The following is a 25057-nucleotide window of genomic DNA, read 5'->3' as shown; positions in this document are numbered from 1 at the left end:
GCTCTGTCTGAACACAACTGATAATAAACAGTCTAGAATCAGTAAACGACGTCCACCGTTAAGGCCTGAGTTAAATAAACTATCATTATTTCCCACATTATGGACGGCTGTGCAACCATGAGAAACCATGTTATAAAAAATGTAATGATGGGGAAAAGATTTCTGATGTATTCTTCACTGAAAAGCACGGATTATAAAACAATGTACCAAACAGTCCTAGCCTTATTAAACTAAATACACATGTGTATGTATTAAACTAAATACACGTGTGTGTATTTACACACACACACACACACACACACACACACACACACACACATTGAAAAAAGACCAAAGGATACCTGTCAGCACACTGACCAGGATTATTTCTAGATGATGGGACTGTATCTGATTTTGTTTTCCCCCCAAAACAACTCCTGCCGTGAATGTGTATTATTTTTGTAAACAGGAAAACAGCAAATTAAGCAGAAGTAAATGCTACAGAGCCCACCCCCCTCTGATTCAGAGAGCACATCCACTGTCTCCGCGAAGGGAGATTTGGAGGGAGACGCAAGGACTGTTTGGGAGCCACGGGCATCAGTTACCTGGCCGTCCCGGAGCAGGGGTGGGAAGTGGAAGAAGAGAGACTGGCCCAGGGAGACCGTGTGCATTGGGCTGTCGAGATTTTCACTTTTGTAAAGCTTTACCTGGAGAGGAGAAACAAAGCAGGACGTGCTTTCGAAATTAAAACACAATCAACATTTCATTTCCAACACTGCGTTTCTTCCTCAGGATAGCTCATCTGTTGCAGGGGAAAGGATCTTTGGAAACACGGATATTTGAAAGAGAAACCAGACACCCCCAACAGGAATACATAATGTGTTCCGCAATCACCTGAGCCTCCAGTTCCCTGACCTGCATAGAAATGGAAGATTTTAAAATCGATTCCAGCGACTTTACGTTAATGTACAAAATGGTAACAGTTAGTATGAGGGCCATGTAAAAAGGAATAGCCTCTGATATAGCTATAATATGCTGGGCAAGTGACAGGCACTTTACACACATTGTCACCAATCCTGGCTCTGAACAGGCATCATTATTTCCTCTAGGGAGGCCCAGAGGCTGCATCACCTAAAGGCGCACAACTTATTCGTGGTGGTGCCTGGGATTCAGCCCATGTCACTGAGGGTCTGGCCCATGTGGCACTGCTTCTCCATCAGCTATACCCTCAACCCCACAAGTATTCCTTAAGTGCACGACACATTCCCATTTTGCATTTGGTTTTCCGGGCTGCTTCCAGAAGCAGTTCAGTCGTTTGTTTCTAGCCTTCCTTTCTCTCTGGCCTGTTCTCATTCTCTCTACCACAAGCAACGGGACGTGAGGAGGTACGGTCCCGCCTGACGCAGAAAGCTGTGGGGCTCGAGCCTGCACCCGCCACAGAAGAACGCCATGCCGGCCCTCTCCAAGGCCCACGGCGACACTTTTCTATAGAACACACAAGTCACGAGGAGTTTTCCTAAAGTAAGCCACAGACTGGAGGCCTATGGGTCACATCCAAGACCACATATGTGTCCTTTTGCCCTACACAGTGTTCTAAGCAAAACTCAATTCATTGCCTGTTTTTACAAACCAAGTGATTTCAAATAACTCTAAGTTCCATTTTCTCTGGAACACTGGGAAGTGATGCCAACCCTGGGCCAGAGCTCCGACACGACAACCATCCCACAGAGCCAAGGAGCAGTGGGTGCACCCTGCCCAGCCCTCTTCACCCTGGCGTTGCCCTGCCTGGCCCTCACGAGCAACATGCTTGCCACCCTGGAAGGAAGGGTGAGTTGAGAGGGGAGTTAAAACCTAAGCGTACATTCTCTCCCAAGTCAAACACATCACTGTACATAAAATTATAAGCGCCTCTGAAAAATACACCCTTGTGGCAATTCACTGACATTTTTCAAGGGATCGTAGGGCCTTATATAAACATTTCATTAACTGTAGACATGGAGATTTTGTTAGAACCTGAAGACACCTTAAGAGGGTTTCACAGAGGAGAAACCAGCGGTCCAGGGGCATGAAGTGACTGCCCGTGGCGGCAGGGCAAGCAGGACACAGCTCAGACTGTCCGACTCCTAGTCCCCTGCCCACACCTTCACGCTGGACAGAATTCTACAAGTTACAAGGCACTGTGCCCTAAAATCATGTCTCCACTTTCAACTCTAGGTCGTACTAAGCATTCATTAGGTGTGTACCACAAAGCTTCCAAAGCTATATTTCTATGAATAGCTAAACAAAGTTATCTGAGAGTACGACCCCTCCTATGCTTCTCAGAGCCAAAAAGACCATAACAGTAAGAAGCTGGCCTTACCCATAATGTAGGGAGATACTCAGAGGAAGTGATCACGTTTCCACTTAGGTCGAATTGATTAATCTGCCGGAAAACTATGATGTTTACATCATCGATGTCGTTATTGCCGACCTGGAAAGAGACCGGGAGCGTTGGCAGTGAGGAAGCTGGGAGGCGAACTTGCTGGGTGACGTCCCAGGAGCTATTTCAGAGCAAATTTCACTTCTTCAGTAAGGGGGCCAAGTTCACCAAGTCCAAGGGCACAAACTGACAGTGAGGAGGTAGGCTACGGCTGGCCCACAGACACAACTTGTTTGACGAGCACAGCATTTTTTTCCCCTAAATTTCAATTATCTTCTCCAACGTTTTAAGAGAGAAATTTCATACACAAAAAGAGCCAGGTTTTCTGGCCTCTCTTGGAAATAGAGAAGGATGTTCTTGCCTGGCAGCAATCATCAGGGGCTGAGCAACGGCTGTCCCGTGGGTGGGTGGGTGCCCTCCTGTTTGTGACTTTTTCATATCTGCCGGGCCATGGTCCCCATGACCACCCGTGATCCTGGCCTTAGTTAGCCACCATGGCAGAGAAACACGCAATTTAAAGATGCAGCCATCACAGCCTGATGCCATAAAGACATCCATAAAGAAAATCCACTTCCCAGCCAAATGGTCCCATATGGCCCGCCACTCTCCTGACCCCCATAATCTTTGTGCCTAACGCCCCCTAATCAAGCCACCAAGAGGCAGCCCCCCATCACACCCAAGCCCTCCAGTCTAGCAAGCGAGAGTTATTCCACGGGGAAAAAGCTTCACTTCAAATGATTCTCAGGCTGCTTCCCACGAGCTGCAGGGAGGGCTGCCTCTTTAGGGATCAATTAGCGAAGTCGTGATCAGGAATATCAAGAGACTCCACCCACCAAATGGAAAAAGCAAGGTCATCTGTATATAAGGAGGTCCGACGGCCCCACCACCAATTAAACCCATGTTGTCTTTATTATCCTCCCTTGATCTGAAATACCACTTAGACACTGAGCTCCTCAACTTGGAGGATAATGATCAGAGCTTGCAGGGAGACTGAAGAGACAACAGCTCAAATTTCTCTGGATTCACGACAGCCATGCTGCTCATTAAAAGCCCGCAGGAGATGCTGCTTGTGAAGATGACACTATTCAAAGAGGACCCTTAATTAGGGCCCAGAGCTCCCCCCGGCAAGAGATGAAAGGCAGGCAGCCAGAGAAGCACTGCAGGGTTTCTGCCGCGGAGCGTGGTGCCTTACCGCTATCTCCCGGTGGTGGGGGAGGGCCCGCTCGATGTGCTCGTTGCCTTCTGCCTTGAGCTGCACGTGGTACACACATCCCGGCTGCAAGCAAACGCAGGGGTCACGCCTCTCGAAAGGGGCTCGTCGCCTGGTACCTGACCTGCGCCTGCTCTGACCACAGACCCTCAACGCGACCGCGACGCCATTTCCACCCTGTCGCCGGTCCCAGTCTGCGGCCTGTTAACCTGCTTAAGAGTCCCTTTTAAAAGCACCCTGATGAAGGAACATTTATCTCAAGGTCTGCAATTCCTTCAGTCCCCAAGGAAAATTAGATTTGGCTTCCTATTCCAAAATCGTAAGCAAAATATGCTTATTTTGACAAAACTGTGCTTTTAGGGCTGTCCACCCCCCACATACACGCAGGGTGTGGTATCTGCAACGACAACTCCCAAATGCTTACAATGCACACAATTTCTGGGAAGTGAGATTTGAAATTTTTCTTTAAAAAAAAAACTTGTTCTGGGGCACCTGAGTGCCTCAGTCAGTTAAGCATCTGACTCTTGATTTCAGCTGAGGTCGTGATCTCATGATTCGTGGCTTCGAGCCCCGTGACAGGTTCTGTGTTGATATGCAGAGCCTGCTTGGGATTCTCTCTCCCTCTCTCTGTGCCCCTCCCCTGCTCACATGAGCTCGCTCTCTCTCTGTCTCTCAAAATAAGTAATAAACTTAAAAAAAATTTGTTCTTCCTAAAACTTTTTATTCTATTGCTCAAATTTAGAGGTGTACATATTTACCAAATAAATCATTACTCTAAGAAAACTTTTAGAGCAACCGATTTCTGATCAATGGCACAAGTGACCTAATGACATGCTAGGATCTAAAGCATCAGGCCGAGGTCAGAGGTGTCTATGTGCAGCTAATGGGGGACAACCCTAAGATACAACTGTTTATTTTTAAACCAGTGTGGATAATATCGTTCTGGTCTCCAAAAATAATGTGTGCTTTGATAGCTGTAGGGTGTGTTTTTTTGCCCTTTCAAGATTGCCTGTTTGGATATGCTGCCTGAACTACTTTATAATGACCACATGGCACCTTTACAAAGATGAAAAGCTATTGTTTTTTAAAAAGTGAGAACACCTCTGTGATGGCCATAATCGTCAACACATTCACTGACTTTACAGCTCGGTGAGGACTGGCAGCACGGGGTTCAGTTCCAAATGGCCACGTGTGCCCCAGAGGGCAAGGGACGCGAGTAATCACTTGGGAAGACAAAGGCACAGTCCTGCCCACTTGCTCACGCACCTGGGCCACCGGGAGCTCATCGGGGCAGCGGCTCCGTCCCACCCGGCTCCCTCCTTCCTCAGGACCCGGGCCGACCAACTCGGGGATTCACCTTCAGCCTCTGGCAGGGGTGTCTCGCCCCAGATGTCCTGACAACGTGCCGGGAAAGGTGAAATGAAAGACCGGACCCTGACTAGGGTCAAAATCCCTAGGAAATCAGCAAGGGCTCTCCAGCCCGGTGTCCTCTGGGAGACGGGCACACTCGATCCCAAACCCTCGCTGAGCAATGTCTAAGGCTGTCCCTCCAGCACCTGTGGCCTGGCATGTGGAAGGCGAGGGCTACCACCAGGGCGACTCTAAAACCCACTGAGAGCGCTAATAAATTCACACCTATTAGGAGGAGGAGGGTGTCTCAGAGCATCAATTACAACAGAAATCTATTGCGCTGGAGAAAGAAACTATATTCGATTTAATTAAATAAAACGCGTGAAGATGGCGAGTTGAGAGCACGTCTGGGCCAGCAGGACACTGGGGAACCCAGAAGTGGGGGGAGAATTCGCGTTCCTGCAACCATGAGAGGGAGGTAAGCCGAGAACACGGAGTCCGCCCCGGGGAAGGGAGGCTCCCCTAGGCCCGACCTGCACAGGCCCCCACGCAGACCCCGTCTCACACTGCTGCCTCACAAAGCTGCACACCGAAACCCCAGCTGGCAGTGACGGTGAGGACCGCCTCGAGAAAAGTCTTGTTTATTGTTGCTCATTAACTACTTGCTGAGTCTCCGTGCCAGGACCACTGCGTGTGCTACACGTATCAACTTACTTATACTTACACCTGTCCTATGTCACACTCATCCTCACAAAGATGACAAAACAGATATAGAAAGGAAAAAACCTTGCCTGAACGTAAACAGCTAAGAAATGACAGAGGCAGGCCTCAAACCCAGGCAGATGGGAGCAGAAGGGCATCTGCACAGCCTTTAAAAAAGGACAAAACTACAAAGGCTGGGCTTGCACCGAACGCATAAGACCAAGGACCTGGCTCCCACGACATGTCCCCTCTCCCTGGGCCCTGGCTGCAGCAGCATACAGCTATGGAACACCCCTCCTGGCCTGTGTATTCTCTGTGGGAAGCAGGCCTGGAGGACAGCAGAGAGCAGGTCCCAGTGGCAGCATGTTCCTCGGGGGCAGGGCCTTCCCACACAGCGGAGGACAGCTAGGAAGGAGCATCTCAGGAAGGCCTGTGTGGACTCCTAAGGATGGCAAGGTAACTGTCACCTTGATGCCGCTGGTGAGGACACGCGGGAGAGAAGGAGCAATGGGCAGAGTGCAGTGTGGGGAGCCCCCCCAGTCGGTGTGCATCCAGCTGGACCATCAGAACATATTCCAGTATTCCAGTCCTCAGCACAACCAGGGAAGACAACCCCGAGTCCGTCCTCCTCCTTCGGCTTGAACACCTCCAGCTCACCAGGAAACCTTGCAACCTGCCTCCCAGGTACCCCAACATCTGACAGTGGGGAGTCCTGGACAATGGACGGGAGTATTTTTCTTTTGGGGAAAGAATAGCTTTGCCCCAACATATCAAATGATTTATTTTTAACATTTATTTATTTTTGAGACAGAGCATGAGTGGGGAGGGGAGAGACAGGGAGACACAGAATCCGAAGCAGGCTCTAGGCTCTGAGCCATCAGCACAGAGCTCAATGTGGGGCTCAAACTCACAAACCAGGAGATCACGACCTGAGCCGAAGTCAGATGCTTAACCGACTGAGCCACCTAGGTGTCCTGCCCCAACGTCTCTAAATCAACTGGCAAGCTGCTTCACACGCGAGCTCATGTGATTTGGACAAACATTACCCTTCTGTGGAGCTATGTGTGCCTGTCTCTACATGAACTATGAATACCCAGTCCGTGCATCTGAGAGCCCAGGGGCCCCACCACGGATCCAAGTGGCCCAGTCCAGCAGGTGCTGTCCAACCCTGCCAGTGACCACACGGTACACAGGTAAGGTCTGCTAAATGAGCAAATGAATGAATGCACACATAAAAACTGAGGACAAAGCACCATAAACCCTAAACTGAATGCAGCAATTGAGGAGTGAGAAGGACAAATGAGGAGTGAGAAGGACAAAGAAGTTGTGGGTTTGTGTTTTTGTTTTTTTTTTAATTAGTTGTTAACACCTAGAAATCAGGAGCTTTCACACAGAAATCTAAACTTGTGACATCCCTTTTAACAATGCAAAGGATCTGGCAGCCCCGAGTCTGTCTTCCCACATGGCTACAGAGAGCTGGGGTTCAGTGGCAGCTGCCCCCTCTCGAGTTCATCAGCCCCGCGTGTGCACCCAGCACCCTTCAGCCATTCACATGTCTCTTCCGGCCCCACAGGCATTTGGCGTGAGAGCCCCTGCTTAAGCCGTAACCACCCGATGCAGGCAAAAGCTGCTCCAAACCCACTGTTTCCCAACTTTAATTTGCCACAAAACCCCAACCCAATGTGTCAGCCCCGTGAAAGGTAAGCTGTGCCAGTTAAGATACGGAAGGACGCTTCCAGAGCCCTAACCCCGCAGCCCCAACCCCCCTGCCCAGCCTGTTCCTAGCCGTCTTGGGGGCAGGCACCACAAGGCAGCTGTCAACAACACAGTGTGCAGACACCCACTAATAAAAGATGTCCAGTCTCACCAGCAATCCACGAAGTCTGAACTTGCCCTCCTCATCCGTCACAGTGTCTTCTCCATAAATACTGCAGTCGTTCTGTCCCACAGCTTCCACGGCCACACCCTGTTCTGGTTCTCCGTTTAAAGAAGAAACCGTACCATAGCAACTAGAATGGTGAGAGACAGAGCATGATATGCCCGGGGTTTTCTGAAGCACACAAAGGATTTGAGGTAAAGCATCCTGCCTTTACTGACAATTCACAGTGCAAAGCAGTCCGGTGGGGAAGTGTACCTCGATGAGCCAAGGGGATTCGGTTCTGGCCTTGTCACTTCCAATCTGGCCTTCCTGCCTGAAGGCCCGAGCCTGCCTGAATGCTGCCATCAGTTTCTCTCCTCGTACGTTTTAACGGACGCTCCAGGAAATTACAATTAATGGAGGCCAAGCCTTGTTTTATTCTACTTTACCTTGCTTTCATTAAGCTTTGTTTCAAATAATGAAGCATTCCATGAAATGCAATGAAAACAGTTTCTCATTCTCCACACTCGTTTGAAAATGGCCCATTTTCCTAAACTTCTGATCAGCCAATCTTCATCTCAAGCGCTCTTGCGACTGTTTACAAATACGTACGGTGTGTGTATGAATACCTTTCCGACTACGTACAGCTAACAGAGGTAACATGGCGTGTCGTACGCATGTACGAGTATCTGTGTAAACCATCTCTGGAAGTGCTCTGACACACCGCAAAACCTGATGCGCTAAAACAAGGAAGGGGAACCCAACGTTTTACACTCTCGCCAACATTCTGCAGCCTTACTCCAGTGAGTTCATTTCCTTGTTTTAAAAATTTAATTTGAGTTTCAAGTTCTTGTACAAATAAAATTTTTAAGCAACTAAATGGGCACTCTCAGGCCAATTTCAGAATAGGAACTTCGTGACAGAATCGCTGATTTGGAGGGATCTGAAGAAAACAGGCAGCCGTCAAAACTCTCTGGGCCTGGTCTCTTATCTCCTCTGCCTCCCACGTGAAACCCAAATGCAGGCTGGGTGGAGGCTCCGGGTCACGGAGGCCTGAGTGGGGCTCCAGAACCCAGGCCTGGGGGACCGGGACAGGCAGGCTGCGTACCTGTAGGCCGTTCGGTACCCGGTGACGGAGATCTTTAAGTTCTGCCCCTCCTGCACCTCGATCATTTGTGAGGACGGCTCAAACCGGAACTCCTTCATCATGGGTTTGAAGTAATACTGGCCAGGGCTCTGTGGAGAGACACCCACGGACTGAGCCTCTGCTGCCCCATCTACATATGGCTTCACACGGGGCGACTAAAGCCAGTAGGGACCGGAATTCGGCCACCAGAGCCCCAGGGCTTCCTATGCAGACAAAAATGGTGACTCTGCCTCTCGAGGAAATGGTTACATGAAGCAATTACAACTCTAATAGCAGCCGGCATCACGTGCCTTTAATTCAGTGAGGCAGAAATCAATTTGAATTTTACGAATGAAGAAACTGAGGCTCAGAGAGGTCAAGTAACTCCCCTGAGATGACACAGTACATAAGCAGCAGAGGGAAGATTCGTGGCTGGGTGTGCATCAGTGCACAGCACATGACCTTTCAGATACGCCTCGCTGCCTTCATGCGACGTCCCTGGAGCAGTCCCTTTACACCCAGGCCTCACAGAATGGCCAGCTAATGTGTACCTGCTGAGTCCCCACCACTCAGGGCCTCAGGTTACATCCGGAATGAAACGCTGCCATCCTCCCATCATGGGGAACACAGTTTGCAGAACAAACACAAGCGAGCCACCAAATAAGACTCGGCATTGTAAACAACGCGATGTTGTGGTCAAACAAAGGGATGCCTAGGAGAGGAGCCGCTGAGGCCACAGTAATTAATTACGCTGTCTTAGTGACAAGCCGGTGGCCAGAAAACAAGTGTGTGCGGAAGGGAACAAGAATCGGCAGCATTAAGTTCTAGTAAGAGCAATACCCTAGTTATATTTGGTCCCCTAAGAAACGTGCAGCACTCGACGCTGCTCTTCTGTTCTCAGGTTGTCAAGCGATACCTAAGTCACGCAAGCCATGTCCCTGCTTCCTTGTGGGAACACGGGCAGGTGGCACATTACGGGACACTTTACCAGGTTTGAGAACGTCAGAATGCCATTGTCCTGAGTCAAGAGGTTGGATCGAAAAACACCACCACTGAGGGACAAGAGGACCCCGGGGAGGGGCTGGTCATCTTCCGCCTTTATCTGGGGGCAAGAAAGAACAGCAGAGCAAGGGCAACTCCGTTAGCCACTGGAGGTAACATTTCAAAAGCCAAGAGGCAATTCTTCTGGGTTGTTTTTCTCTTATTGTTATCCATCAGTAGACAGAAGGTCTACTCTTCGTCCCCAGGGGTAACTAATGTTAATAGCTTGGTACGTCGCCTACCAGAACGGTTTCTACGCCCACATAAATGTGCAAACATTACAGCTAGCGCTGACCGACTGGCAAGTTTACAGCAGGGAGGGTGGGCAGGTGGCCCAAGCTCTGCACCTGCTGCTTCTCTCAAGTACGGATCCCGGCCTCCCTCCCCTGCCGGGCCACATATCTACTGCACTGTGTCTTAATGCACATCATCCTAAAGCAGGGGGCGGCCGAGCTCTGCATGAAGACCAGCCACCTACTTCTGTGATAGGAAAGGAGATGATCGAAACTTCCTGGAACATGTGTTCCTTGTGCACTTATTTGCCTCTGTTCCTGGGAGTAGAACTGTTGGATGTTGTGCACTTTGAATTCAGAAAGACACCCCCACATTGCACACCAAAGCGGCCATAACCAGTTACAGTTCCATGAATTATCTATGCATGGGAAAATACACGCAAAAAAAATGGATACTGTCTGAATCACTGCAAATCTAAGCTACATCCCAGTGTTTCAATGGTAACTTCCTCCAGTCACTTCTGAAGTTGGGCATTTCTTCTAGTTTATCAGCCACCGGTATTGCTTCTGTAAACTGCCTTTTCATATATTTTGTGGTTCTTATTTCTATCAAATTGTCTTTTTCTTATCAATTTTAGGAGTTCCTTATCATCTTGGGTATTTCGCATGATATAAAGATTTCTTCCTGATTTGAATGTCTTTTAATTTGCTTTAAAAATGAATCCTGCGTCGGGGCGCCTGGGTGGCTCAGTTGGTTAAGCATCTGACTTCAACTCAGGTCATGATCTCACCATTCCTGAGTTCGAGCCCCACCTTAGGCTCAGAGCCTGGAGCCTGCTTCAGATTCTGTGTCTCCCTCTTTCTCCTCCCCTCCTCCACTAACACTCCGTCTCTCTCTCAAAAATAAACAAACATTAAAAAAAAATTATCAAAAAAAATGCATCCTGTGCTACAGAATTTGAAATCTGTATGTGATGTAATCTGTCCTTCTTTTCCTTGAGCCTCCCTTTATGTTGAAAATATTCACACTTAAGGACCTCCAGACTCACTCCGGATACCACACACTTCTTCCCAGGAAGGATGGTTAAGAAGAGAGGGACATCAAATACTGCTACAGGAACATTCTGTCCTTTTCCACAGAACACAGTTAAGGATGAGAGTTTAAAGCACTTCCCAAAAGGTAGGCAAACAAGCTAAAGTCAACAGGTCTCCAAATTATGCTGAGTGAAAGAAGGCCTCCCCAAAGGAGTATATCCTATATGGTTCCATTTGTGTCAAACGCTAGAAAGTGCAAACTAATCCGCAGTGACAGAAAGCAGACCAGATCAGCAGGGAGATCGGGAGGGAGGGGGTACCAAGGGGTACGAGCACACTGAGCAGGGTGCCTGACTGTCACTATACTCCCGGGTGCACCCGTGTATGTTGAAACTAGCAAATTATATGCTTTAAGTGCAGTTTATCATACGCCAATTATAACTCAATAAAACCACTTTTCGAAAACGTAAGGGTTACCTCAAAGCTTACGCCGGCCAAAGCATAAGCCTTAAAGTCTCCTATGGTTCCCTCGACCGCGGTCAAAACGTAGCCTTCCTTCTGCGAGGACACTGTGTACTCCAGGTCACTGTGCAGGGGCCCGACGCTAAACCAAAGAAAGCAAGAGCCCGCTGGAGATGGCTGCGCTTCACGCCTGCAGGAGGCCTCGCCGGCCCCACGGACACCTGCTCCCAAGCATGTGCTTTGTCACGGGCTTACCTATAGGCACCTTTGTCATCAGTGAAGACTGTGATCAGGGGTGAGCTCGCCCCCTTTTCACTGATGACGATCTCGACTCCCTCCAACTCCGGGTGGATCTGGCCTTCCAGAAATAAGCCTGCTTTCCCGTGGATCTCAATCAGCTTCCCTGGGCAACTTTCTAAAGAGGGAACAAATAGAAGAACGGGACTTAGCTGCAGTGGGATGGGGGCATTTTGGAAGGGGGCTTCCCGTTAAAGAAGGGCTTGAAACTGAGATATATGAAGCTAGTTCCAAAGGAGACTGTTCACTATATATATCAGAAGCCTCAGTAATTGGGTGGCCCACACCTCCCTCCATTCCTGAAAGAGTTTGCTCAATGGCCAGGAACGTGAGCACACAAATCTAACTAGGCTGGGTTCTCACTACCCCTCTCTCCACTGTCACAAGGCCTTTCTGGTGGAGGAGAGGCTGTGCAGCTGGACCCGGTGGGGAAGATCACCCCAAACAAAACGCCCGCTGGGAAGCCGCACTATTCAATACGCTCTCCTGCCGAACACAAACTGCATAGATGCCCAGGATCCACTGAACCCATGACGCTAGAGAAAACTGTTGGAAGCCAAAAGACAAATACCCCACCAGCACTCACTTTAAATTGTCCAGTCCCAAAAAGACCCTCTCTCGCTCCTACCAACAGATACACACACCATCAACAGTTCACACATATGATGCCTAAAGCTCTCATTTCAGCACCGGATGGTTTTGCTTTTCACCTACCTTTCAGTAACAAACTAAAAACATCAGGGAAAAAAGTAATCCTTCCTCAGAAAGATCACCCAACTTCTAATAACCACAGTAACTTTCGGGACACCTGGGTGCTCAGTCGGTTAAGTGTCCAACTTCAGCTCAGGTCATGATCTCACGGTTCGTGAGTTCGAGCCCCGCATCGGGCTCTGTGCTGTCAGCACAGAGCCTGGATTCGGCTTCAGATTCTGTGTCTCCCTCTCTCTCTGCCCCTCCCCTGTTTGCACTCTGTCTCTCTCTCTATCAAAAATAAACACTAAATAAATAAATAAATAAATAACCAGTTACTTTCACGGACTGAGACAATCCATTCACTCAGCCACTCACCAAACGGTAACAGCTATGTGCCAGTGCCAAAGGGGATTAAAAAGATGGTTTCACTGTAACAACCACACAAAATAAATTTTTAAATGCAGGTAAAAGGAACGGTGAACTGCAGAGATGTGTCACTGGCTCACCGAGTTGACACTTACCTCCGCTGACAGTGGCTTCCATGGACGGGGGATAGAAGAGTAGCTCTTTAGAGGAGGGTGTGACGGTGATTTTCTCTCCAGACCTAAAACAATGAAAATACTTCCATGTGGTTGGCTTTCCCCTCGGTTAGGAAGGGTATGGGAAGAGAGGACGCCGTAGAGAGGGAGCTCACCGTGCCCAGTAAGAGAAGTCATAGGAGAAGGGGCCTTGCAACTCGTCGACCATCTCCTGCGCGGGGGGTTTGGTCCTTCCTTCCCCAGCGTCGTCCTCGCCGTTCTTCTCCCTCTCCTGCCGGCGGCTCTCAATCTCGGCCAGCTGCTGCTCCCTCCGCAGCTCCTGCACGGACTTCAGGGGGCCCAGGACCAAGGCGGGTTCACTGTCTATGGAAGATCTGGAAGAAAGGAAGGAGCAGCCTAGAGCACATGGTCACTTACCCCCCGCAGTCGGTGGGAACTGGACATTTCTAAAAGGAGTCACCCGTCAGTAAAAGCCTGACCGCCTTCTGATGCCACCCCAGCGGCACACTCTGCTCCTGTTCTGCATCAACGAATCGCTTTCCAAAAAATAAAAACTGAACTTCTTGGTGACAGTAGCAGTATCTAGTAGGTCCAGGGAACCAGTAACCAGGACAAATGACATTCCCTAACCATGTGGAATCCACATTCCAGGGGGGAGAGACAGACAAGAAACAGAAAATGATGTCAGACTGAATACAAGGGAGTAAAACAAAGCACCGTGGAAGGAGACCGTGCTGGCAGCGTGGGGGCGCTGTTCTTTACCAGGCTCCCGGGGTGGGGAGTGTGTTGGGCAAGGAAACAGCAAGTAAAAAGCCCTTGGAGCCTCGGGGGCAGTTCCCCTGCCATGCCCAGGGGACAGCAAGGAGACTGAGGTGGCCTGGGCAGCGGACCCAGGGAAGAGTCAGATGCGTCAGAGGGTCCAGGGGGAGCAGGTGTCAGACCCTGGATTTCATTCTGGGTGGGATGGAGAGCCACTGGAGTTGTAAGCGGAGGAATGACAACGTCCCTACTTTAAAAGGCCTCTGGCTTCTGCACAGAGAACACAGTCAGGAAGCAAGAGCCCATACAGGAAAGCCAGGCAGGACGGCCGTGGCAAGGATCCAGGCAAGAGACAGTGGATGGGACCAGAGTACCAAGGCAGCGTGCTGAGAAGGGACAAGATGATGGGCATATTTCAACTGCAAAGCCAAGGATCTGCACGTGGACTGGCTGGGTACGGATGCAGGGGAAAGAAGAGTCGAGAACCATCGAGAAAGATGACAAAGGATAGGTCTGTGGAGGGCGACAACCAGGAGTCCGGTTTGGGAGCCGGGGAGCACAAGATCCCCATGAGGGATCCAGGTGGTCCTGTCCAGCTGAAACATGCATCTTCTACAATCCCCAGCACAAGCAACCAAAACAAAACCCCCCTCCGAGGTTTCAAAGATATATTCAATAAAGGCTGAAAATAAGGTAATACACGGTCGCTACTGGTCCGACCAATAATTGCTACTTTCCAAGCAGGAGGAGGGTAAAGGCACTCTTCCAGCACCAGGCAGCACCCTGGGCCCACCAGGAACATGCCCAAGTCCTTTGCCTAGACCCCTGGCCGCCCTGGGGAATGGGACACCCCTTCAATCCACTCCCCTCAGCCAGGAGCCGAGGGCTGTCCCCGACACTCGTCCCGCCTGACCCCACTGGTCGGCGATGCCACATGCTGTCAACTCCATCTCCTCGACAGCCCCCCCAGGCATCCACTGCTCCCCAGCCCCACTACCGTGCATCTGGCCGAACCTCCACTGACTCACGCCTACACCCCTGCGAGGGCCTCCGCCCCCTGCCTCATGCGGCTTCTTCTGTGTGTCCACTCAGCAGCCAGGGGGATCTTTGTGAAGCACAAACACCATCCCTCTACTTAAACACATCACAGTGTCTGTGTGACACTGCTGAGACCCTTAACTCGGGCTGGCCCTACAGGGCCTACCCCCCCCACACACACACCCCAAGCATCCACGGGGTCCAATTCAAAGCCCTCATCATAGGTGCAACCTCACAGTCCTGTGCGTGACGCCTGGACTACTGTCTGTGTCCCCTGTGAGACCGTGGCTGTGCCTGAGCACTGAAGAACTCTCAACATTTGCGCAGAGGTGGATGAGCTGAAAAGGCGGAGGACAGAAGGACGGACAAACAGTTGAGGTCGCTTAAGATAAGGAGGGGGAAAATTACTCAGATTTCCATTTTCTGGCACAAAGATGATCATGTTGCCAAAAATTCTTTCATTTCTCGAGGAAATCACAGTGTCGGGCATCTAACACCTCACCACACAGCAAAAATTCCTCTCAAAGAGGACATTCGCATGAACCTGACTCTCAGGGAGGGTCTGCCTTTCACGTACTTTCTCCCTCATGACCCTTCACTTATCAGGTGCTCTCTACTTTCCAAGACTTCAAGGAAAGGTCTCTAGGAAAATAGGCAATTTTTCCAAATTTGCTAAAACACGTGAAATACGATGAACAAGCCAGAGATTTTTTTTTTCCTTTGGCAAAGACAGGAAGTGTAGAGAGGTCACACAGAAATTTAAGGCACTGAAACGAGCTGTCAGAAGACTCTCCCTCATCCACAGTTAATTCTTGAGTCATAAAAGGAAAGGATGAAGGCTGCCATGAATTTATGGGTATGTCATGTGAGCAGAAGGCCATTCGTATACATACCTAGAGATAAGAAATCAAAAATAATTTTCAGAGTGTCTGTTAGAGAAGTCCCCAGCCCTCATCCACCCCCTCCTGCGCTCAGAACACCGCAGAGCACAAGTCTTACTTGATTGTCACGGTGACATCCATCATTTTGTCAGTGGTGATAGTTCCAAGGACATGGTGGCGGATGGCTGTCAACGTCAAGATACTGGGTGAAGACCTATAAACCAAAGTGGAAAGAAAACACTAGCAACATCACCTAGTTCTTCTCAAAGGGTCACAAGCAACGCCCTCCAGGGGCACAACCGTTCTGACCCTGAAATATACTACCGAAATCGCTCCTAGTTTGGGATGAGGGACCTCCTGAAATACCTATCAGTGTTTAAAGAATAAACTAATTTTCCAATCCAAAACTTTACGCTTCTGATTCTTGGTGAAACTCTCAAGCATTTGTGCAAAGGGAAAAATGGTAGACTGGAGTCCAAACAACTCCCATCGGTGAGAGCTGGAAGACTGAACCAAGATGATAATTAAGGCACTTGAAAACCATACCCTTCCATCCTGGGCTTACAGAATTCTTGGGAAAGACAGCTCATCTCCATCTCCTCAATAATTCATCCAAATGTCTTGAAATCCTTATGTAGAAATTCTTTTTAATACCTAATTTTACCTCTTCCATTAAAAATACCAAAAAAACCAAAAAAAATCCTTTTGTCTTCCAGAAAGAACTCAAGATAAGACACACACTCACTTGACCCCAGAGAAGGCTCACAAACACCATGGGGCAGGGAAGACCCAGCTTACGTGTCATAGGTGTAGAATGCTTGCTCAAACCGGTGGCAGGAGCGGGGGGTCACCTTGTATACACCTGCAGCCGGGAAAGCAAAAGTCATTTTCAGAGGAGAGTGTCTGTGACACTGAGCGCTTCCAACATCTGAAATCCAAAGGCAGTGCCTCTCACTTGAATACACAACACACAGCAGATGGGCAATGATGGGATCAGAAATGCCTTTTCTGTGCCTGTGACAGCTTCTTTCCAGCGACCCGGTCCGTTTAATGGCCCCTCACAAGCTCAGGATTTCATTTTCCATAATTGAACAACTCACAGTAGTTTAATCTGCACAAACCGAGCCAACAGGGCCGTGCAGAAGGAAAAGGAAATACATTTCCACTGCAGATGAGAATGAGAATTTTCCACTTAACAGATTCTATTGAAGATCCAAAAGATAACCACAGCCTGACCGCCCTCCTAGAAATATTCCTAAAACAGGGCACAGAGCAAAGCCCAAAAATTTACGAACAATTGCAGAGAACACTTTAATGCCACGAGCCTGTATAGGGAAACACTCAGGTTAGGGGTATAAGTAGTTTGGCAGAGGAATACTGTCAGTTTCAGGAAGGAGCAAAGTCTAACAATTTATTCCCCCAAATGATCATTAACCAACCTTTTGGACATTCTTCCTACAAAGACCTGAAATTAGTTCAAACTGCCTCTGCTGTTTTCATCACACTGAGGAACCCCCTGTGCAATAACTAGCAGGAAAAAATGCTTAGGTTTCTCCATTCGCTTTATTCTTTCATCCTACAAATATTGACAGAGCACCAGCACCTACTATAAGCCAGGTGTTGTGCTAAGTACGAGTAGACAGCAGAGAAGACTTTGTATTTCACCTTGGGAACCAAGAGAAGTCACTGAATTACCCACTAGGAAGAGGCAAAGTAAAGCCACAATGAGATACCACTTTATACCCACCAGGATGGCTAAAATCAAAAAGGAAAGTAACGAATGGTGTGAACATGTGGGCAAACAGGAACCACCGTGCACTGCTGGCTAGAGTACCAACTGGCACATGGGGCCCCTTCAGGAAACAGTCCGGCAGCTTCTTAGACAAGGAAACATCAACTGACCATATAGTCCAGCAATTCCACCCCTGGGCCTCTAACCCAGAAGAGAGGAAAACAGATGTCCACATAAAGACTCGCACACAAATGTTCACAGCAACATGGTTCATGACAGCCACACACTGGTGAACGCACACACAAAGTGTGAATTATCCACACAATGGGATCCAGTAAGGGAAAGCTACAATCCACTAATACCTGCTCCGACATGAACTTCAAGACACGAGGACTCGAAACCAGGCTAAGTGAAAGGAGCCAGCCCAAATACCGGTATGGCAGGACCTCGCTTGTAAGTAATGTCCAAAAAAAGGCCAATCCACAGAGACAACACAGACGAGTGGCTGCCTGGAGCTGGGGGCAGAGATTAACTGTAAACATGCATGAAGGATGCTTCTTCCAAGATGAAAATGTTCTACGCTAGATTATGTGTATGGTCGCGTAATTCGGTACGTTTACTAAAAATCCTCGTACGTTGTAAACGGGTGAGGTTTAGGGTCTGCAAACTGTACCTCAGTACAGTTGGTAAAAAGGGAGAGAAGCCACCGACGGATTTTAAGCAAGGTGTGAGATGGTCCAAATTTTATCTTAAAAAGATCACTTTTAAGGAGAGATCACTGCCCAATGGTGTAGTATTTTTCAAGGGGCAATGACCTAGTGGTCTCTACCTAACTCAAACCCAAGGAGACCAGGAACACTCTCTAGCTCCCAGCTCTAATTCTCTAGGTAAAAACAGCACTCCCTCCAGAGGAAAGAGACGGAAACACAGGGGTACACTAACCACAACCGAAATCAATAGCCTGATACACAAAGAACCACGGTAGGAAAAAAAAGCCCTTCACAATGATCCTCAGGTGCCTTTCCATTTCTCTAACTCAGAGCCCATCAATCCTTCCAGACTCACCAGGCTTGGACAGGCAGAATCGGTTGACTCCTTTGGAGAGGTTATAAATCCCCACGTTCTCAGGTCCATTTCCATCCTGATAAAATTCCTAAGGGACCAAAGCCAATACAATGACTTACTAGGGGAGACGGAGACACCAAGATGATTAATAATATTTCTGTTTCTGAACCAGTCATCTGTTTTACCCATTAATCATTTGAGCAGTTGGGCACTACAGGAAAATTAAAAACCTTCAAAAACTTCCCACAAAAACATGCTCTTTTTCACTCAATCAACTAATATTTATTGAGCACCTGCTATGTGACAGACCAGGGCCGGGTCCTGGTGGCAGACGCGGCTCCTGCTCTCAAGGGGCTTACGTTCTAATACGGGAAGACAGAAAATCCATTGTGGTCAATAAAGAAATTAGATTGCGGCTAATAGTAATGGAGAGGTGGGGAAAATGACCAGGAAAGCAGGCTAAAGCATGATCACAGCAGGAGCTTTTCAGCTTGCTGGGCTCAGGGCAGGCCCTCTCCTTCAGCAAGTAACATTATGGCTACAGCCTGAATGATGAGAGGAAACCAACGATGTGCATTTCCAGGGAAGGTGCAGTTGCAGGCGGAAGAAAACATGTGTGCAAAGACCCAGAGGAGGAAACCAGCCTGGTGCAGAAGCAGCGAAGGCTGGTGTGCCAATGCCCAGGGAGCAAGGTGGAGAGATAAGGAGGAGGTCTGGGCTAGGGAAGGGCCATCGTTAAGGAATGTGGATCTCATCCTAAGGGAAAGGGAAACCTGCTGGAGACTTTAAGGGAAGGAACAATTTCCTAAATGTGTACCACCTGCTCTCAACTGGGCATCAGCTGACCCATCTCCTGGACAGCTGCTTCATGAGCATTTGTAGCAGTTAGAATAGTCCACAGGACCTGGAGACACCAGCGGCAATCCCTCCACGTGTCTAAAGTAAGCAATCGCTTCACTGTCGTTTGCCTCAGTTTCTCCACTGGAACCTGACAATGACATCTGCCACTGTCTGAAGCCACAAAGGTCTATAAAATTCATGAATGGACCTAGACAGTCCTACACACATGTTCTCCTTCCTGAAACCCAGGTGGTACACTGCCTATCAGGGAGCTACCTCAACAAGACAGTAAGATGTTAGCAGCTCTGTCCTTTGCACTGGAACATACTAGAGAAACTGACTCAGCTGTACTTATTATTAACACTGACAGTACTGGGGCGCCTGGGTGGCTCAGTCGGTTAAGCGTCCGACTTCGGCTCAGGTCATGACCTCGTGGTCCGTGAGTTCGAGCCCCACCTCGGGCTCTGTGCTGACAGCTCAGAGACTGGAGCCTGCTTTGGATTCTGGGTTTCCCTCTCTCTCTATCCCTCCCCCGCTCACGCTCTGCCCTTCTCGCTCTCTCAAAAATAAATAAATATTAAAATAATCATAATAACAATAGTAGTGCACACCAAGGAAACCAAATACATAAGAGGTTTACTTAAACTTCATTACAACACTGAGAAGTGGACATTATGATCTGAGGGCTACAAAATCAATAACACTTTACACGACATCAAAGGCTTTTCCAAATCACTAATCAAAGTTAGAATTTAATGTGGGTCTAGGACAAGAAAATCTCCCAAATCAAGGCATCCTTCTGCTAAGGGACTTTAAACAAAGCTTCCTGACTAGGCTTTCCCGAATAAGGGGGAGAATCGAGGGGCAGAAAAGTAAATCTGACTTAACTATGGTTATAATATTCTTGGCATACTGGTCCTTCCTGCTTTCCAAAGGACCCTCCAAATAAGAGAATCACCACAAGCCATTCATACCAGAGTGATTGCGTGAGAAAGGGAACATCTCAGCATATAGCCCGTCTGCCTAAACTCAATCGTGGACACATCGTCTTCCAGAACCTCCACCTCCAGACTCTTGTTCTTCCAGCACCAATCTTCATGCATGATGCTCACTGGAAAAGCCACAACACAGACACACGTGGGCATAGAGCATATCACCTCCCTCAACAAAAACTGTAATGACTTAATTTTTTTAAATGTATACGTGCAGACACACACACACACACACACACACACACACAGAGCTAGTCGTGCTCAGAACTGAGTACTAAAGAGAAAATGAAACCAACGGTCATTAACGTCAACAAGAAAGAAACGGACAGTAATTCAAGATCACACTTACAAGTAAAAATATTTAGGGATCAACAAACTTTTTCTATAAAGGGCCAGAAAGTATTTCCCACTTTGCAGGTCAGGCAGTCAAATATTCAACTCTGCCTTCATAGCATATGAGCAGCTATAGATGATACGTAAGCAAATGGGTGCGGCTGTGTTTGAATAAAACTTTATAAAAATAGGCAAGTGGCCCCCACTGCCATAGTCTGCCAAAACTTGATATAACAGAAAACAATTTCCCAGAAAAAAAGATTACTTTATAAGTTATTCATTGCCACCAGCTCCAAGTTGAGCTTTGAAGAAGCAGAAATATAGGCAATGGGAGTTTTCAAACTGCAGGGAAAAGGGAACCAATGTTGGCCAGGCAGGGAACAAACTATATTTCATTTTGTTTGGCACTCTACAGAAAGGCTGTATTACTCCTATTTTAGCAGAGGAAACAGAGTCTCAGGGAGATCAAGTAACCTGCCATGGTCACACAGCTGCTAAGTAGTAGAATACATCACTGGAAATATTTCATGCGCTCTGTTCTGGCATTTAGAGTGAAAACGGCATGAATGAGGGCCCCCTTCCAAAACGGAAGAAGTGTGTGGGTTGTCCTGACAAGGTGGTAGTTATGCATGGAAGGAACATCAATTCTTACACAATCATCCATTGCTAAACAACGCACGTTCAAGGTCAAGGGGCAAAGAAAAGTTAAACAAGTAAAGGTATATAGCTGGGATGCAATTTGAGAGCTGGGTTTTAGAAATTTTAGAAAGACAGGAAGTACGTGAAGGCCACAAGCCGGTGCCTATGGTTCTTACTTTTGTATTTTCCCGGAAGCACATTGTCAAAGGTAAAAGTCATTGAGTTGACCTTGCCGGACAGCTGGAGGCTCCGCTTCTCGCCCTGGCGGCTCAGGGACTGCAGTGTCACCAGCAGGTCACCACAGGTGTCTGCAGAGAAAAGACAGGAAGGCTTCACTTGGCTGCCCTCACCAACGCCAGCACAGGTTTGAACCCTCCACCTCTGTGTGCTGCTGGCCACCATTTACCTCCTGAAGGGCAAGGCCAGCAGGGCTCCTTCAAAGCCAGGACGGGTCTACTTGATTCCATGACATCTCCCCCTCCCCCTTGCAGGTCATTAGTACCACATAAAGAAGCCACCGAGGTTGAAAGCGACCCATCACTTGCTGAGTACCCCCATGCAAGGCACAGAAGACCAGGAGAGGGGAGAGTGTCACAGGACACCTACTAAAGCAGACGCGAAGTGAAAGAGGGGAAGCGATATTTATGGAGCACCAGAAGAAGACAGAAAACCAGCAAGAAAGATCTGGGGTGCCTGGGTGGCTCAGGCGGTTAAGCGTCCGACTTCTGCTCAGGTCGTGATCTTGTGGTTCATGGTTTCAAGCCCCACGTCGGGCATTGTACTGACAGCTCAGAGCCTGGAGCCTGCTTCCGATTCTGTGTGTGTGTCTCTCTCTCTCTCTCTCTCTCCTCTCCCTCTCTGCCCCTCCCCTGCTCACATTCTGTCTCTCTCTCTCTCTCTCTCTCTCTCTCTCTCTCAAAAGGAACAAAGATCAAGGAACTTTACTGAATGGCACAGAACTGGGCCCTTTATCATCATAACATCACCTGTGACAGCAAAGACTGGCATGACTCTTACTGTGTTCCAGAAACTCGCACAGGCTCTCCATGCGCTAGCTCATTTGAGCCTCACAACAACCCTCCGAGGCAGGTACGGTTATTATCTCCATATAACGGAGGAGAGACTCAAAGCACAGAGAGGTTAAAGTAACTTGCTGCAGGTCACACAGCGAGGGTTCAAGCCCACAAGCCTGGTTTCAGAGTCCACATTCTTAACATCTGTGCCACACAGCCTGACATGACCACATTTAAAACCCTCTGAGAGCCGTTAATGTTTCCATGCTACAGAAGAAAAACAGGCTGGTCATGTAAGTGCTTACTGTCTCACAGCTGGTGACAGAGCTGGGCAAGAAACCCCGTGTTCTTTTAGGAGCCAAAGCAGAAATGCTCCAAGAAAAATGTTTCTGGTGATGCCGCGTGGCACTTAGAAAAAATCTAACATAATGTGGATCTACCTTTTACACTATCCAACAAGGAACAGTTCACCAAAATCCCACTTCTAACTGCCTACTCCTTTGAAGCTCTCTGTTCTTGCTTTCAGATGACATCTTACCCAAACAAGAGACTTTCCCAGAAACCGATGCCAAGAACTGTACAAAGGCCACGTCCATCACGGGCCTATTGGTCACAGTAAGAGGAAACGTCTGGGGTTTCAAGGTCAGCCCCGCTCTGGTCTCCACCTCAGGGACCATCACCTGTGGGAAGACACAGGACAACGTCAGTGTCTGCATCAAGGCTGCGGCTCCCCTGGCCTGCAGGGCACCAGAACATTCACCTGGGCCCAAGGCTAAGTACTTTGAAGGACAAAGGTCCACTTCTAGGCCGAGTTTTATAATCACAACAAATCCTCAAACAGGCCACGGAAAGAACACACATTTCTTTTCTTTTTTTAATGTTTTTTTTTTTTTACATTTATTTATTTTCTGAGAGACATAGAGAGACAGAGCACAAGTTGGGGAGGGGCAGAGAGAGAAGGAGACACAGAATCTGAAGCAGGCTCCAGGCTACGAGCTGTCAGCACAGAGCCCAACACAGGGCTCGAACTCACAAACTGTAAGATCATGACCTGAGCTGAAGTTGGATGCTTAACCGACTGAGCCACCCAGGCGCCCCAAGAACACACGTTTCTAATCAGATACTAAAGAACTAGCCTTTCAGCCGTGCCATGGTAAGCACAAAGGTGTATCTGGCAGGGCTCCAAAGAGGCACACAGCTGTCACCAGTACCCGGGGCGGGGGGGGGAACTGCACTAAAGCCCAGAACCTTCTGGCTTTATGACATAACATAACATAACATAACATAACATAACATAACATAACATAACATAACACTCATGACATAAGCTATGAACTTGTCAATGCTATGTGGATGAGCTCCTGGCAAAGTGAGGCCTTTTCTTCTGGACGCCTGAGCTAAGAAGAAGGACTGGGGAAGAGTCCATCCCTAGTGAAGTCTACCTCCCCAAGTTGCCCTTCCTTGGCAAGTCCCTTAGGCTTCGAAAGGGCTTCCAAAGGCCTGTCAATGTGGCCAACTTCACAAGAGCTGGCTGACTGGCAAAGGGGCTAAGTACTGACACCATACTGTTCAGCAGAAGCAGGGAAACCACTCTCCTCCCACCCCATCTCCTCAGGGAGGTGAGTCTGCCTGCTCTGGGGGAGAGCACAGTCTCAGAGGGACCCTTCCCAGCCCTCTCCCTCACCTCACCTGCCCTTCTTCAGGGCAGAAGAGCAGCAGCTGACTGGACAGAGAGCCCGAGCTGCCTGGGGACTCAGCCTTCCCCGTGAGCAGGGCCGTGGCACTGAAAGGCACGGTGTGCTGACCTCTGGCTCTGTCCACCTCTTGCCTACCGTCCTGTGCTGAGGCCTTCACCCCCCTTGGTGAGGCCACAGGCCAGGGTGTCCCCAGCTTCTGTGCCTGCCTCGATGGAGAAATCAGATGGTGTTCAGGGTGAGGTGGAAAAACACAAGCTCCATGTTGGCCTCGGGGGCCAGAAGCCATGCACTGTGGACCTGCCATCAGTAAAGGGTTAATGTTGATCTCCTTTGGGACTTATGGCTAGTCTATAGCAGCCAGAAGCCTAGGAAGGTGCAGGTGTGATCGGCAGCCTGAAAGTAACTCCTGACAAACATCGGGACTGGAAAAAAGAGACGCCCGAGTATCATTTTAATACTGGGTGCCCATTGGGCTCTACTGTGACATGCAGGAACGTAAAGACTTCAAATAAGAAACTGGGGACAGAAACGCTCCTTCTGTAACTCCATTCCGGCTAATGATAATCCTTCTAAAAATCACTGAATACCTTAAATACCTTAAGTAAAACATCAAATATCTCAAACAAAACAAAACTCATCATACCTGGACTTTGTAGGTCCCTGGCTTTGCTTTAAAACAAAATGATCCACGAGCATCTGTCTCCACGGTGACCAAAGACTTGTCCTTGTCTTGAGACGACAGGACAGCTTTGTATTTGCTCATCTGCTTGACAGTGTCAGGGAGGCGAGTGATTGAAATCTGGCCACAGACACTGAACCTGTAACAAGGGGACCACCCATTCCGGCATGAGAATTCAGTTGTGACAGGAGAGGCACTTACCAACCCCAACTGCGCATCCCTCTTCCTGCCCCGGTCCCCAGGACTAGTTTAACCTTAAGAAAGAGACAGAAAAGCAGCCTAAATGACTGCGGTCTCAAAAAACAACCTTTGGCGGGAAGACTGAACCCCTCTCTGTGTACGGGAAAATGCACAGTGGGAGCCCAGGACGGGGCAATCCCCCACCGAGGAGGCCATTTTCAGAAAATCTGCGGATGATAAAAATGTTTCGGGTAAAGCGGATCAT

The 25057-nt window shown here is 48.7% G+C and overlaps 1 protein-coding gene across 2 annotated transcripts in view; it reads right to left on the bottom strand.

Moving 5' to 3' along the window:
- The window catches only part of LOC106970554 (nodal modulator 1), a 55890-nt gene that overhangs the window by 9207 nt on the left and 21626 nt on the right, over positions 1 to 25057 (bottom strand). Inside the window, exons 12-28 of one of the 2 annotated variants that reach the window (XM_015067221.3) lie at positions 24577 to 24751; positions 22775 to 22916; positions 21400 to 21531; positions 20234 to 20370; positions 18420 to 18507; positions 16421 to 16484; positions 15741 to 15836; positions 13100 to 13318; positions 12927 to 13009; positions 11671 to 11830; positions 11431 to 11557; positions 9633 to 9746; positions 8627 to 8754; positions 7528 to 7669; positions 3591 to 3674; positions 2339 to 2449; positions 585 to 686 (exon numbers count right to left, since the gene is read on the bottom strand). In XM_015067221.3, the coding sequence (XP_014922707.1) occupies positions 585 to 686; positions 2339 to 2449; positions 3591 to 3674; positions 7528 to 7669; positions 8627 to 8754; positions 9633 to 9746; positions 11431 to 11557; positions 11671 to 11830; positions 12927 to 13009; positions 13100 to 13318; positions 15741 to 15836; positions 16421 to 16484; positions 18420 to 18507; positions 20234 to 20370; positions 21400 to 21531; positions 22775 to 22916; positions 24577 to 24751 (2104 nt within the window). The remainder of the gene's footprint in view (positions 1 to 584; positions 687 to 2338; positions 2450 to 3590; positions 3675 to 7527; positions 7670 to 8626; positions 8755 to 9632; positions 9747 to 11430; positions 11558 to 11670; positions 11831 to 12926; positions 13010 to 13099; positions 13319 to 15740; positions 15837 to 16420; positions 16485 to 18419; positions 18508 to 20233; positions 20371 to 21399; positions 21532 to 22774; positions 22917 to 24576; positions 24752 to 25057) is intronic. The other variant, XM_053213334.1, reaches the window with a different exon arrangement.

This window comes from Acinonyx jubatus, chromosome E3, assembly GCF_027475565.1.
Source record: "Acinonyx jubatus isolate Ajub_Pintada_27869175 chromosome E3, VMU_Ajub_asm_v1.0, whole genome shotgun sequence".
Lineage (NCBI taxonomy): Eukaryota > Metazoa > Chordata > Mammalia > Carnivora > Felidae > Acinonyx > Acinonyx jubatus.
This window is presented reverse-complemented; position numbering and strand designations above follow the sequence as displayed.